This window comes from Xiphophorus couchianus, chromosome 15 (assembly GCF_001444195.1).
Source record: "Xiphophorus couchianus chromosome 15, X_couchianus-1.0, whole genome shotgun sequence".
Taxonomy (NCBI): domain Eukaryota; kingdom Metazoa; phylum Chordata; class Actinopteri; order Cyprinodontiformes; family Poeciliidae; genus Xiphophorus; species Xiphophorus couchianus.
In genome coordinates, this window is record NC_040242.1 from 23,575,566 (window position 1) to 23,591,089 (window position 15,524).

A 15,524-nucleotide genomic window follows, 5' to 3' on the forward strand; every position below is an offset into this window, starting at 1 on the left:
TATTGTCTTGCAGAAGTATTTAATAGTGGATTTTCACCACCATGCTTCATCATAGGTCATAATTTCCAGTAGATTGAAAGTTTTAACAATTATAGATAAAACAAGTGCAAATATAAACACTTTGGAGTGTTCTGTCATCGCACAAATAAATAAACATATGGGTTTTGTGTTCTGAAGATAGTTTGGTGTGAAATGTTCTAATCAACCCCAGAACTAAAGCAAAAAGCCTGGTAAAGATTCTGGACGGTAAGAGTGTCATCATACACTGTTTCATGCAGCAACAACTGAGACGCCACGCAGAGAGGAAGAAGCCATAACTCTAAAAGCAACATACAATGACAGATTGCAACTTGTAAATTCACTCAGAGACAAAGACCTTCATTCAGAACAACGCCTATGATTTAATAGGAATACATTTGAAATCTTTGAACAATGACTATTGAGGAAAATTGTAAGCATGAAAATATCATGCTATAGAAATGTTTATGAACTCTTAAATTTGAGGAAAGTTTAAAAAATATTATTTTGGTATTTAGCAAATAGAAATAATTTTTGTAATTCTAAGTCCTGACCTGACAGAAAACATATATTCTGACCAGTCCTATCTGTTTCAAACTCTATGTATTTCTTATATTATCTATTGAAATATAAATCTATAAAATATTAGTTTAATTTTGTGAATTTGATAACTGAAATACATTTTTTGCAAATGTATCCCAACTTATTTAGAGACACATGTATTTTATGCTGTTAGGATAGTGTGTGTAGCAGACACTAGCTGTTGTATGGAAGAGGCTTTTGACATGTTTGTGCATTTATTCATCAGATATTCTCATCAGAACCGTTTCCAGGGAGAATGAAGCAAAAAGGTGTCAATGAGCAGAGAGCATAGAGGGAGTATCCAAACAATATTGTTCTTCAATCCCCACAGGATGTTTGCTGACATCTTGACAAAGCGCCAAAAAACAAATTCTGACACTGATGCCTGTCAAATAGTAGAGCCATCTTGTTTAGCATTTCTAACAACCGAACGCTCAATCAGCAGTCTCCTGCTGGGGAACGCTGGAGAATCTTAATCATGCTCGGCTATGGTGCTGTGGGTGCTAAATGCTGGAAGCTGTACAGGAAAGGCCAGACTCTCTCTCCCTCCACCATCAATCAAATTGTGTCAAGTGTCCAAGAGTGAGGAACAGCTTCAAGTGGTCTGGCGCGGTTGGACTCTCTCGGCAGGAGTTGGCAGGGAAGAAGGCAACAGCACTCACAGAGCTGAGGGTGAGTCAATCATTATGGCAATTTGTGACTTCTGCAGAAGGAAGTTTTGGTCTCAAGGAAGTAAATGTGCTCTACAGTAGGAAAAGAATGATAAAAAAGAAAATAATAAATCATGATTACCTGTCTTTTAAATTAAGTTGTGTTGTTTTACATCCCTGCATGGAGCCCTGAAGCCTCAGTATTGAGTTTTACCGCATCAACAGAAAGATGGGAGACGGTTCTGGCAACTTTACTGTCTGTACTGTGAGTGCACTCCTAAGCCTTTTCCTTATTTGGATTTCTCGCAGTACTGGGAGCAGGGAAGTGAAGACTTTTCTTTTACTCAATTATGATTTTGGTTTTCTTTTAACTTCTTTTAAACCCACAGTAATAATTTTGTGTGTTATTACTTTGGGGATGCAGCGACAATTTGATGTTGCTGACACAAGTTCAGGGTTTGTTCATGTGAAATATTTGGTGACGCCTTTATTGTCTCAAATCCATCCGTCCGTCAATAGAAACATCACAACACAACAACGTTCCTGTGGGTTAAATTTGATGGAAAGGTGTTTTGCTTTGGTAGCTAATTGTAACCAGTTGCATTTTTCAAGTTGCTAATTTTCAGTTAAATAATATTCCAGATATCTCCAAGGTGTCCAGCCATAGCAGTTGAATATATATAGAATATGAATTAGCAGGCTAAAACTGTACACACATGACACCTGAGCTGATCAGGGATAGTTTTTGCTTTAAGTGATGATGAGTAATGTAGTTATGCTTAATGACCAATAATAACGCAATAATAGAAGACAACCTGTCTTTCCACCTAACAATAGTCAAGTATAAACTTATTGAGCTCATTACTATTTAAAAAGCAGATCAAGGTTAAATTAAATTACATTTAATTAACTTACATTTTTTTAGCAAAACAGGTTGGACATAATCAGAGGCCTTCACTTCAGAGCATCTTCCTAGTATTTAAAAAATGAAGATGCAGCATATATATATGCTGGATTAGCATATATATATATATATATATATATATATATATATATATATATATATATATATATATAATACACACATTCCTACATTGAGCTCCTAAAATCAAATCCTCAATTTTCTGTCCATGAAATAAAACAGTATGCATGATAACTGCTTCATTCTGGTAGTATTTATAGTCCTTCACAGACATTTAAATCAAAAGCATGCTGCATGACAAGTGTTTTCCACCTCTGTTATTTATATTAATAACGCAGCCAAATTCATGTTCTCCTTTTAATAGATGCTTCCCTTCAGGCGAGCGTGATTACAGCGAGACTTCTTGAACTAATTAAGCCCAAGGTTACCGTCCCTGCCGAGCAGCTCCCACGAGGGCCTTGTTAGACAGCTTTAAAAGCGCTCAACAAACCAGGATTTTTCTCTGTGATTCACCACATATTAATGGGAGGACTTCATTATGAATAATTATGCATAGATCTGAGGGAGTTCCACATTCTTCTATTCATGGCACATTTCAATCTTAGACTTCTCAGCTGGGCCTACAGTGAATGCTTGTATCAACATTGGTTTGTGATTAATTTTACTTTCTGTCTTCTGTATTTTGTTTGACAAGAGAACACAAACTGGAGCCTAATTTTAAAGAGTAAGGAAAAGAGAACATAAAAGTTTTAAAAGTGTTCACAGATTCAACTCTGAAAAGTGAGGCACACATTAGCATTCAGCTGCTCCGAGTCAATACAGCAATACCAGCTGCAAGTCTTTTGAAGTATGTCTCTACCAGCTTTGCATATCTAGAGCCTGAAGTTTTTGCCAATTTTCCTTTGCAAAATAAGTCAAGCTCAGACAGAATGGATGGAGAGGATCTGTCAGCGTCACGCTTTAAGCTTGCCACAGATTTTCAAATAAAGGACTTTGGGAAATGGTGACATACTGTATCTGTGTGTTTGCTGGAAAACTGTATTGCAGTGTTTTTACATTCTCTTCCAGGGCTGTCCTGGAAGAGGACAGGGCTGTCCTCTTCCAGGATGTCCAACTTTCACCAAGTCCCCTGTTGGAAAAGCACTCCCACAGTATGATGCTGCTGCCACTGTGTGATTATGCTCCATCTGGAGCTGGGGTGTCAAACTCCAGTCCTCAAGGGCCGCAGTCCTGCAACTTTTAGATGTGCCTCTGCTGAACCACACCTGAGTAGAATAATTAGGTCATTAAGGCTCTGGAGAACTGATCCACACAAGGAGGAGGTAATTAAGCCATTTCATTCCAGTGTTTTGTACCTGTGGCACATCCAAAAACTGCAGGACAGCGGCCCTTGAGGACTGGAGTTTGACATCTGTGGTCTGGAGGGATGAGCCAAGCAGCTCTGTGTAGAAACTCATTTCATTCACTTATGATTGCAATGTCATTGTTTTCCAGAAAGGGTTGGAGTCTATGTGGGTGAGTGAACTGAGAGCCTGGCAGGGCCCCGGTATTACTACCCAACCTCACGTTGGTCTACAGCTGCAACCCAATATAACAGAACCTCTTTCCCTGGGGGAAGAAACTCTCATTCATCAGACTTTTGTTTTTCTGTTTTTGTCTGTGTTGGCTCTATGTGCTCTCATTTAACCCTTCAACCAGTTCAGGCAGTTTTTCTGGACTTCCTGTGGACGAGCCCCAGCTTGTGTTGCTGTTCACACAATGTGAAAGAACTGGACAAAATTCTGTTTTGATTTAAAGTAATCAGGTGCTCCTTTTATGACTGATCACAATAAAACTAAATATACAATCAAGGGTCTACTGCCAAGGCTAGAATTTACATTTTGAAATCTAAAGAAATAAAAACCTGAAAATTGATTCAGTTCTGTAATTAAAATCAGTCTCCATTTGGTCAAAATTTTCATTTAGAACCTTTTTCTCTGTAAAATATTTAAAATGAGCTACTGACATCTTATTTATAGTTCAAAACAACGGTCTCCAGGACTAAAAGAAAACCTAACAGCAGTTTGAGAGTTTTAAAATTCGTATGCCCTTTTGTTTTGAGGTGATCCATAAACAGAATATGTGCTGTATCATGTTAGCTGTTTTCTGGCTGTAGTTACTCACATCTTGATTGGACATGTCCCAGTAGGGCCGCTCCCCGTAGGACATGACCTCCCACATGACGATGCCATAACTCCACACGTCGCTCGCAGAGGTAAATTTACGATACTGGATAGCTTCTGGTGCTGTCCACCGGACTGGAATCTTACCACCCTGTTCAGTAAAACACATGCAATCAGCTGAGGTACAAATTATACTCATGACATTCTTCAGTTTCCCCTAAAGCATCAATTAAAGAAAGAGTTTCAATTATACAATGAGCCAGTACAAATCTGTACAAACCTTAAGTCAGAGAAAGGTACAAGCATATATTCCTCAAAAAAGGCTTCATTGATTGTAAAAGCTATAAAGATGAATATTTCATGCATATATTGGGGAAAACCCCCAAGGTTAATGTTGCTGTTTAGTCATTAAAAGCCTTAACAACACATTTCCCGCAATGCTGGACCAGTTATATAACATAACTAGCTACTTAAAAATCCAGCTGTATTAGTAATGCTTTAATCATTGCATAATTATTGCCTAATTTTTTCCTCTTATGTTAGATATTAACCCTATTACACATAAACATCGCTCATTACAGCTCAAGGTTTCATTCATATTCATAAAAAAGGACCAGAAGGATGTTTGTCTTTCTCCAGGAAAATAACATTTATCAACCAAGACTTTTAAATGCAGCATCTTATCTCCAGAAATGTTGTGAATTATTCATATTCTTCTCACCATTTAATCAGAAAATGCTTCTTTTTACTGAATTTGCTAACACAAAAAAAAACCAAACTATTTTACAGCAAGTCAAGTCTTTAGTAACGTCAGAGGACTGAGGTCATATTCAAAAATAACGGAAAGCCTAGAAAAAAGGTAATTCACATTTTATTTAGTTGTATTAAGTATAATAAGTCAAGGAATGACAGAAAACAAATTCATGGAGATAATATATTCTAATAAATTCTGAAGGGATTTTACCTTCAGTACAGGAAGTCATAAGTATTTACAGCAGCTTCTTGTAATTTTTTACTGGCAGTTCTACAATATCTTTCATTCTCAGGAAAAGGTAAAGTTTTTTACCTTTCAGTGAAAAAAAACTGAAATCAAAGTTTTACTTTTAGGATAATGGATCAATCATGACTGAGACGTAGGCCTGTCGCGATAAACGGTAAATCAATTAATCGTACAATAAATTAAAACTATCGACGTCATTTTAATTATCGGCATTATCGTCTCTTCCGGCCTTTTTCTCTTTCTGCTGATGACACCGAATGAAAAAAGGCTCAACTCCAGCTCTCTCCACTCACCCTCCCTTCCTCATTTCCTTAGTGTAAAGCCCAGCGCACACTACACGATCTTAGAGCTGTGGGCTGATTGTCGGCCCATTTTCAAAACCTGACAGATCACACATTAGCTGACAGAAATCCTAGGTATAACGGTTCGATCGGGTTCGTTCCTGCCGTGTGGTGTCCAACAATGGGCACAAAATAATGGCTACAAGTTCAGTGAACTAATTTTAAAATCAGGCATTAATCAATGCTTTACTACAATCTACCTGCAATGCATGTGGCTAGTGTCAGCGTAAAGTCCTGACTGAATGAAAATCATTAGAACCTATTTACGTCACGTTAACGAAGAACAGCTGAAAAGTTACCGGGTTTATCAACTGCAGTAGTAATTTAGCTCCAACTCCTCCTCTTGTCATTTCTATATTCTTTGCATGTTGAATAAACATTAATGTTGTTTCCACATATCATCTCCAATGTCCGCTGGACTTCGGGTTGCGCCGTGTCAGCTGTTTGGGATTCCCCGACGTAATTTCCCCTCAGAAAGCACGAGGAGAATCCGCGCTTTCTGATTGGCTACCTGTCACATTCAACAGGCTGAGTTAAGATCCCAGTGGGGAAAAACCCCTGATTTGGATCTGAGCGGCAACGACGATCTACCGTAACACACCACACAATCTTGGAAAGACCAACGTTCTAAGATTGTTGTATGGGGAAAAATAGGAGCAAAAAATCATGTAGTGTGAATTATTGCATCAGCCCGTCTTCTCTATTTAAATCTAAATATTACTGAAGGGCAATATAGTATACACACTTCATAATCTTTTGGTTGAATGCAGTATTTATTTCCACTTTGACTTTATTTTCTTTAGTTTTTTTTTTCAAGTGAGTTTTTTGTTAATGGAGACTGAGAATCCATTTTATATTTGTTTTTGGTTGTTTTGTTTATTTTGTTTATCAGCTCCAGTGTTTAGTGTTCTTTTGGAAAATAAAGTGTATCTATCTTTGGCAAGAAATCACATGCATTATTACATAATTTTCATTAAATCAGTGTAAAAAGATCTTCAAACAATATTATCGTTTATCGCAATAATTTTTGAGACAATTAATCGTTTAGCAAAATTTGCTATCGTGACAGGCCTACGTCTATGTAATTGATATATGAATAAATAAATAAATAAACATATTAGCACACAGTAGCACATAACTGTTATCACTCCACTAATAAAGTCCATCTGTGTGGAATTTAATTCTTCTGAGACATGAAGACCAACAGAAGATTAGAGAACAACCAGGATCAAGAGGAGAGTGAGCAAACAGGTCAGGAGGGAAACATCGCTATGAACTTTAGATTCTCAAACATTCTCAGTACTGAACATATCACAGAGCTCTGTTCAATACATCAGGAAAAAAAAACAAAGAGATAAACCTATCAAGATATAGCCAGGCCCGTTCCCCTCCTATGCAATTCTGCTCAATTTTCATCTCCCTTCACAGCTCGGTCTGGAATTTCTCCCACTGAGCTTGATTTGTCCAGTTGAATTTCATCCAGTTCCAGTTGGCTCTACTAATAGCGAGGCAAGTGGCTGGTGAAATGCTAGCAAATGAGGCTATTTCTAGTAATTTTCATGTAGTGAAGTTTGACCATTACACATATTAAGGTCAAGCATGAGTGATTGGGTAAAATTAAATCCGATCTTCATCCAAACTTCAACAAAGTCCGAGCCTCCAGCAAGCAATCGTTTCTCAATAACAGAGGGTCCAGGCCCTTTGCAGGAAACACATTGTAGAACAAGATGTTGGTTTTTACCGGGCAAAACTGCAAATGTACTTTAAATTTAAATAAACTTTAATTTTATTTTTGATCCCTGTGTTTTAATATTCCATTCATCTAAACATTCACTCTCATTGAATATATGAGAAAACAACATTCTAATTTAACAGTTCCTGACCATACATTATAAGTGAATAAATACACTTCTGATTAAAAGCTTTTTGAACAGTTTCTAAAGTGAAGTTGGCTTTACAGAGCCAGAGTCGACCTGGACACGCTCATCTTACTCTGCTCTATTTTCATGCACCAGCAGCAACTTGATTAGAGAATTCAGACAAGGCTCTTGGTAGGGAGAGCAAGAACTTTAATTGACTCACAGTTGTTGTGTAGACAGCCTCGGGATCGTCCTCTATCACCCTTGACAGGCCAAAGTCTGAGACTTTACATACGAGATTGCTGTTGACGAGGATGTTCCGCGCGGCCAGGTCTCGATGGACATAGCCCATATCGGCCAGATATCTCATTCCCGCTGCTATGCCCCGCAGCATTCCCACCAACTGGATGACTGTGAACTGACCGTCGTGCTTCTGTGACGCATAGAGAAATACAAGCAGGTCAGCCATCACTGACCAGAGGGGAGAATTTAGGTTGCAAGGCTGCAGAAGCTTTAGTACAAGATTTATGATATTTATGCAGAAACCCGATCCCACAGCAGACTCCCTGCTCTCTGGGACACTTTGGTAAAGTGCAGAAAAAAGTTGGAAAAGATGCTGCACTGACTTCGGAGAAGATACTCACCCTGAGGAAAGCATCTAATGAGCCATTCTCCATGTACTCGATGATGATCATGACTGGTTTTCCTGAAAAGAAAGATGGAAAAAAAAAACAAGAAGAGCAGATGATTAATGAATACCTAATTTCTATTTATCTTTCATAATACTTCACAAAACAATGGTTCAGCCAAAACTGATTCCCAGATATTTATAGCTGTGTTTCATTTGCTTTTAATTAAAAGTTACCATCTGCTTCCTTTCTTAGTCTTTAAATGAGAAAATGTTACAGAGGATGTGCAGCTAATTTAGTCAGCTGATCAAAATCTGAGAGTCAGCAGCTTATTGAAAACTCATCAGACTTTTCATCACATGATCAAAGAACCTAGAGAGCAGAACTACAAGAGTTAAAAAGTAGTGAGTAGGCCCACTGTTCATGTTGATCCATTAACAAATATGCTGCTTAATTCTTTAAGATTGATTGTGAGAATTCCCATGAAGCTGATGGAAGCATTATTAAGATGGCTTAATAAAAGGAGTCCAGGTTTTTAAGCCTCTCCTTCCAGCCATCCATAAATGTATTTGGTGTGATTTATGCTGCATACCATTTACCTTTGAAGTTTGACGTCACACCTGAGGTAACAGTGGTCCAATTACCGTATCTAGACACTGTAACAAACATCTTTTTTAAGCTTTACTTTAAACACCACTTGTAATTTGTTCAGTTTGTAGTTGCACATTGATTTTAGATGCATTCTTAAGGCCCCAACATACTTGGGGGTTGATGGACTCAAAGTGGACGTCTGCCAGACACATCTGCCCAAAGGTCAATGTTTGCGACCGCGTATGCATGAAAAACTGTGTTTACATCAACCTGTTTTGTATTTGAGCTGATAAGGCTGAGAGTTGGTACAACAAATTGTAAGGACATATAGCATGACCACCAGTTTGTGCCGCCCTGTCAGGTGTGCAGTGGCTACCCTGATGAAGAAGAAACAGGACTGGGGAACCAACTCACTCAAACTAGTTAGTATCCATTCAGATTGAGGAAAACTAAGGAATTTGTCACAATAAATATTAACAGACCTTCCAATGGGTCTTCAGATAGGTAAGTGGCATTCTCAGGGGTTAACCATATTTACATTTTGTCCCAACTCTCCTTGATCCCCTCGAGTTATAAATTGTAAACATTTGTGTGGTCAACCTCAGCAGTGATGTATAAGACTTACTCGTGCATCTCAATAATCATGCCACGTTCACAGACAGAAAGTAATTTCTTCAAGTTTTAGTGCTATAATCTTACACTTTTCATCAACTAATTTTCAACTCAAAATAAACAAAACTATTTGTTTTATTCCTTAGCTTTGTTTATCCCTCTTTTTAATTTGAGCTCTATTTACAACCTGGTTATGATACAAAAGCACCAAATGTGAGTACTTCTCCAAATCAGTGACATACTCCCACCTCTTGTCACCACTCCCTCCAGGTGGACCACGTTGGGATGGTCAAACTGCCCCATAATGCTGGCCTCACACAGGAAGTCCCGCCTCTGCTTCTCTGTGTAGCCCACTTTCAGTGTTTTAATGGCGACCGACACGTCCCGCTTTCCAGGCAGCTTCAGTCGACCGCTGCACACCTCCCCGAACTCTCCTGCGAGGGTTGAAATCAGTCATGAGTGAAGGGGCCCAGTAGGTAGAAAAAGGAGAGAAAAACCTCACATACTTCACAATGACAAATTTATTAGTGTATTTTGAGATAAAGCAGCTGTGCAGTGCCAGAATACAAATTGCAGTACAACACCTTGTTATACTCAGGGGAGTGTAACCAAGACCTATAATAAGACATGCTAGAGATGCATAGATACTGTCATTGACCGCCTCGGTAAAACCCATGTGGCAGCAATTTCTCACCTACGGTTATCTTTGTGACTGCCTCTGCCAGACGCAGACCACACATTAATTGCAATGAACTTTTTCCCCTCCTTGCAATTGCTCTATCAATATAAGATGCATGAAGCTGTGTCCCCATTCAAGGTGTAAATATTTGCCTGTCAGCATGATGTATGAGAGCACGTAGGAACTAAATGGGAAGAGCTGAGGATGGGCTCACCTGCTCCAATAACTCGTTCGATTTTTATGCAGGAGGCATCCAACTCCTTGGCAAACTGATGGACAGCCCTGTTCGGATCCTCGTAGGTTTCGGGGTCAATGTAGGTTTTGGTGCCTGGAAATTTAACTGTAGGAAGGTAAGAGGATTACTGTTATGATTAAAAATGCACACTGCGCGCCGGCAGGCACTTGAGAGGCAAATGATTACAGAGGCCAGGGATCCAGAGGGAGCAGCTAAACCGTCAGATGCTGGTGTCAAAAAGCCTGAGAATCCTGCACAGAGTGGGAAGCTAAGATTTTAGGAACCTGTGCTTGGTGCCTTTTATCAGGTTATCAGTTATCTTTCACCTAAAGCAGCTGAGAGAGCCTCATAGTATCTAACAGATATATTGTGAAATACTGTATTATTCAATGAGAGGAGTGGGGAAAGAGTGTTTTTTTTAAATATAACACCAATGTTTTTGAATATTTTAGGAGCTCTCAAATTCTGATGCTTTAAAACTGTTCTTATTTTGACTTGTATTGCTTGATTTTCCTTCCTCTAAATGTTTTACAGACCAACCCCTGTATTTCTACTGTTCCCTAAACAGCAGCAACCTTCTGGCTTCAGATCTCAGCAGGGTGTTTTTATGTTGAATTTATAGGCATGTGCATGTAAGTTATTTTTATACATCTCTCACAACACTGTGTGGTGAAAAAGTATTTGCCACCCTAAATATTTCTCCTGCTTTTTGCTTTTTAGTCACATTTAAATATATCAGACCATCAAACCAAATTTAGTAGATAAAGACAACCTGAGTTAATAAAAAATTAAGTTTTGAAGTGATTATTTTAATTCTTAACATAAGAAAAAACCAACTGCTTGTAAATTGCCAGTAAGCCATAACTAGTGATAAGTCTTGTACTTTTTTTCGTGCTTTAGCTGCATTGGAGGGTTTTTCAGCATCTTTAGGGTTATGTCACTTCGTCTCTATCTGATCATCATTCCAAACATTTATTTTAAGCCACCAGGAGGGAAGCACAAACTGAGCTTTACATCACAAGCTGAAGGCTAAACATTCATTGTTCCATCAATTACGACAAATCATCCAGGACTAGGCAACACTAAACAGGTACAACTGATAGACGGTGAAAAGCTAGTTGCGCGAACCCCAAAGCACTAATCATAAATGTTAGTTCTACCAACAAAATAGCATATTCTAATGATAAGGCACAAACTTCAATCCAAATTATATCTGGATTATGGATTCCAAATTATATCTTGAAAAAGTACAACCATCGAGCACCAATTTCATTCATATAATTTACAAGCTCTATGATGCCCCAACATACTGTATTTATGTTTCTATCTTGTTCTCTACAGCCTGTTTTATTGTGCTACTGTATATTTCTTGTTTGAAATAAAGTTTTTTTTTTATATTCCATAGTATATTGCAATATAAATATACTATGTCAATATTAATGTCATCATTAATGTCATCCTCATAACATTAATATTGCAGTCTTGATCCCTTTTTGTCCTGTTTTGGGAAAAATTACTATGGGTCCATCTTTCCATACTTTGACTTGCAGATGAAATAAACAATTAACACACTGTAAAAAAACTCAAAATGATGAGTGCAAATAAAGCTAGAAGAGGTCACATTGTTTTATTTTATTTGAATGATTTTTAAGGCAGGGCATTTATGATTTTCCAAGAAAAGACGATCAAAAAGGAGAAAAACTCCTATAGGAAAAGTTCATGAAAATCCATGGAAGTGTGTTGGACAATGAGGAAAAGGTCATTATTTTACATAGTGGTGCAATTAAAATTAAATAACCTTTTAATGGATTAAAAAATCTCATTAGATCTTATGTACTTTAAAATTTGCATGTAAACTGAAAGCCAATAAATCCAATGTAAAAGCTCTACTATAAAAAACAGAACTGAGCCAAAAGAAGATCGCAGCAGAACAGTTGGAGAGACAGAGTGGATGGTGGTAAGACATCTTGGTCAATTCACTCGTGTAAACACAACAGATCCATTGTGCTCTGGGGAGAGGACGCTGTGGCAGCTGAGATTTCCCTCCACTTGCTCCCATAATTGCTTCGTCCATCCAAGATGTCAGTGGATCTGATAGTACATGTCTTATCACAAGTTCCTCACTTGTACATGGCAGACAAATTGGGTCTTCGCGTTGGATCTGGCTTCTGTCACCCTGACAGCTTCTCGTCATTCAGTACTGCACGACAGATGCTTCCATTAAACTCTATCCACTCCAACTTTGTTTGTGTTTTCTCAGTTTTTTTTTTGTTTGCTTGTTTTTTGTCGCAGGTGGGATCGAGCTGCATTTGTCAGATACTTAACAGCAGCTAGCCTGGGCTCAGCAGCATGGGCTTTACGCTTTGTGACACTCCTGACCCTCTGTTTCTAAATCAGCAGTTAGCCAACAGTGCGGATCATTATGGCTCCACTTGGAGAAGCTGTCTGCAACTGCGTCTCCGGGGGCATCATTAGGGGTGGCGCATCAGTTAAAAACCTAACACAGCAAAGTATGTGCAGATGAGAAACTCTGTCACCCGTAAAACCACCAGACACATCTTGAAGAACTTCCTGTTACATTCTGGTTCACCTTTTCCTCCCTCACCGGCAGCTGTCACAGTCTTGCGTCTGTGGTGTTCTGACTTCTTCATCTCCAGCATGGAGTTAAGCCAATCAGCAGCAGAGGCTAGCTTGATAGATCCCAGCAGTGCCTCAAATCAAATGAGCTGGGATAATGGTCATGATGGGGGGTGCTAATGAGTTTTAATGCGTTCTTCCTGCTTAGTCTTGAGCAGCGTGTGTCTGTACAAACTAAACATACATTGTGTATTTTGGGCAGATGAATACAAGCACTTACACTGAAAGTAGAGCTCCTCATCTCCCTCCTGATCGGCTTTGCTGTACCCGCAGTGCCTGGGGGAGGGAGGAGTGGAGAAAAAGAGAATGGTAAAATCAACAGGGAGAAATTAATATCCTAAATTGCAAAAATTTTAATGCGTCAACTAATGCTTTGTAAGACAAATCTGTGAAGATACCCAACTGAGCAGTAGGAACTGCAAAGCCAACAGCATGGATTAGGGAAAGTAGCTCAGCTACATAATAATCACACAGGACATGCAGTGTAAAAAACAGTTTAACATGTGGTGTGTTGTTATTCTATAATCTGAAAGAACTGAAAGTCCCCCCAGTACGTGGTTTGACATACAAATTTAAGAAAGCACAGTCAAACAAACCATGAGCAATAAACTTTCTCTAAATGAACATCTTTACCCACATCTGTGCAGGGAGACATTACTGTCTCCACGGCATGATAACATACAGGAAACCAGGGCTCAGATTTTTAAAACATTTTCGGATGAATAAAAACAAAATACAAAATAATGCAAACTAATATTGTCATGTCGTCGGTGTAGATTGATAACCTATGCTACAGTTGTTTCACCAGAATAGAACCTGCTGTGAATGCTAAAGCTAGTTAGCATGGCCACCAATAGATGGTAGATTTTCCTGGAACAGTAAGTTGTTTTTTTAGCCCATTTAGCAGCATTAGCATCTAGCTACATGAGGTTGACTGACAGTGCAAAGACCCTCCTCCTGCCTCTGATTGGTTGTTTTTGACAAGGAGTGGTTCATTTCTTCAGACAACAATAGAAGCTCAGGGTGGAGGTGAAGAGCTCAATCTATCTCATACTATACTGCCACGACATGGTGAAAGTTTCAGCAAATATGTAAAAAACATCTTTTTTAAAAACTGCAGTTTAATGCATAGTGAAAATTTTAGTTATTGTGACCAAATAGCTTCAGCTTGACTTGCCTGTGTGTGTGACAGAATATAGGTATGCATTTTTTTCAGATTAAATTACTAACATGTCAGTTTTTCAGTTTCTGTCAATCTCAGGATGTACTGTACCATCTGGAGAATTTGCTGCAATATTTTTTGGAGTTTGCATTTCACAAAAAGTCACTGAGACAAACAATTCACACATTAACTTTGGTAGGTTATTGTGATCTAATGTCCTACACTTTTAAACACTTTTAAACCTGAAAATGAAGAGTGATGCTTTTTTTTTAACTTTACTCCATGTCATTTATTGTACTTCATCTGAAGGTTTAGATCCACATAAAGTCAAGATTTGCTAAAAATACATAAAGGAGAAAATTCTGATGTATTCATCATGACAAGCAAGTTTGGCTGGCATTCTGTTCATGCAAGGGGGATAATGACAGTGGGCTGAGTGGTTTCTGATGATGGAAAAAAATCAGCACCGTACTTCATCATGACCTCTCCATGTCACACACTCTCACACAGGAATGCAGGGCCAAAGCTCTCTCTGTGGAGTGCTTGTCTTATAATGGCTCCACAAAAACAGCTTAAAAATTTGGTTGGTGGATGGGGAGGGGAAAATGGTGCATCACAAGCCATTAGCGCAGCATGCCACAAGATGATGCGTGCACATGTGTGCATGTGTGAAGACTCCACCGTGGTGGAGGCCTGTGAGTGACAGAAAGGCTAATTGACAAGCGCAGACTCACAGGAGCGGAGAGTCAATGGGGCCCGCGAGAGCGTACCTTCTCCCGATGATGAAGCCGAATACCATGAACACCAGGATGATGGTCCCCGCCACGGCCACCACTGCTATGATGATGACGGGGTTCTGCTCACTGGAGACAATCGCAGCTGATGAGAGGCATACACAAACAGACAGACAGAGATGCTCAGTATGAACTTCCCAACACTGAAAACTGCAATCTGCATGACAGACAGTAATTAAGTCCCAGTGAACAGCATGGAGATTGATAACCATCCCACCCCCCACTCTGCCATTCTCCCCCCTGAGAGAGAACTGGAATAAGGGCTTTTCTATTTCAGTCGTCCTCATACACACGGCTCTACTGTTTCAGAAAGTGGGCTTAATAGTCCCAGGCGGCGACAGCAATGTCCTTCATCTCAAACAAAGGCACATTCAGGTTGAATTGTTTCCTATTCAGAGCTCTCATAGCTCTCTGACTGTTTGCACTGACAAACTGCTGATAGCTCCAAAAAACAGCTTGAAGCAGCTTCATATACATTAAACTCAACTTGCGTACGAGGGGAAGTTCATGCATTTTAAATCAAGTGTATCTGAAGGAAAAATAGTGATGGAAAAGATGGAGAATCATGCCAGTATTTCATCAGCTGTTATATTTGGGATGGGGAGGAAAGGGGGGGGGTTTCTACTGTTGAATTACACACCTCAGGGTTTC

General features: G+C 39.0%; 1 protein-coding gene across 3 annotated transcripts in view; it reads right to left on the minus strand.

The window, feature by feature from the left end:
• epha7 (eph receptor A7) overlaps positions 1–15,524 on the minus strand; it is a 118,271-nt gene that overhangs the window by 10,848 nt on the left and 91,899 nt on the right. For 2 of the 3 annotated variants that reach the window (XM_028039416.1, XM_028039418.1), the window contains exons 8-14: positions 14,814–14,958; positions 13,138–13,193; positions 10,260–10,385; positions 9,615–9,800; positions 8,179–8,240; positions 7,758–7,967; positions 4,336–4,485 (exon numbers count right to left, since the gene is read on the minus strand). In XM_028039416.1, coding sequence (XP_027895217.1) covers positions 4,336–4,485; positions 7,758–7,967; positions 8,179–8,240; positions 9,615–9,800; positions 10,260–10,385; positions 13,138–13,193; positions 14,814–14,958 — 935 coding nt within the window. The remainder of the gene's footprint in view (positions 1–4,335; positions 4,486–7,757; positions 7,968–8,178; positions 8,241–9,614; positions 9,801–10,259; positions 10,386–13,137; positions 13,194–14,813; positions 14,959–15,524) is intronic. The other variant, XM_028039417.1, reaches the window with a different exon arrangement.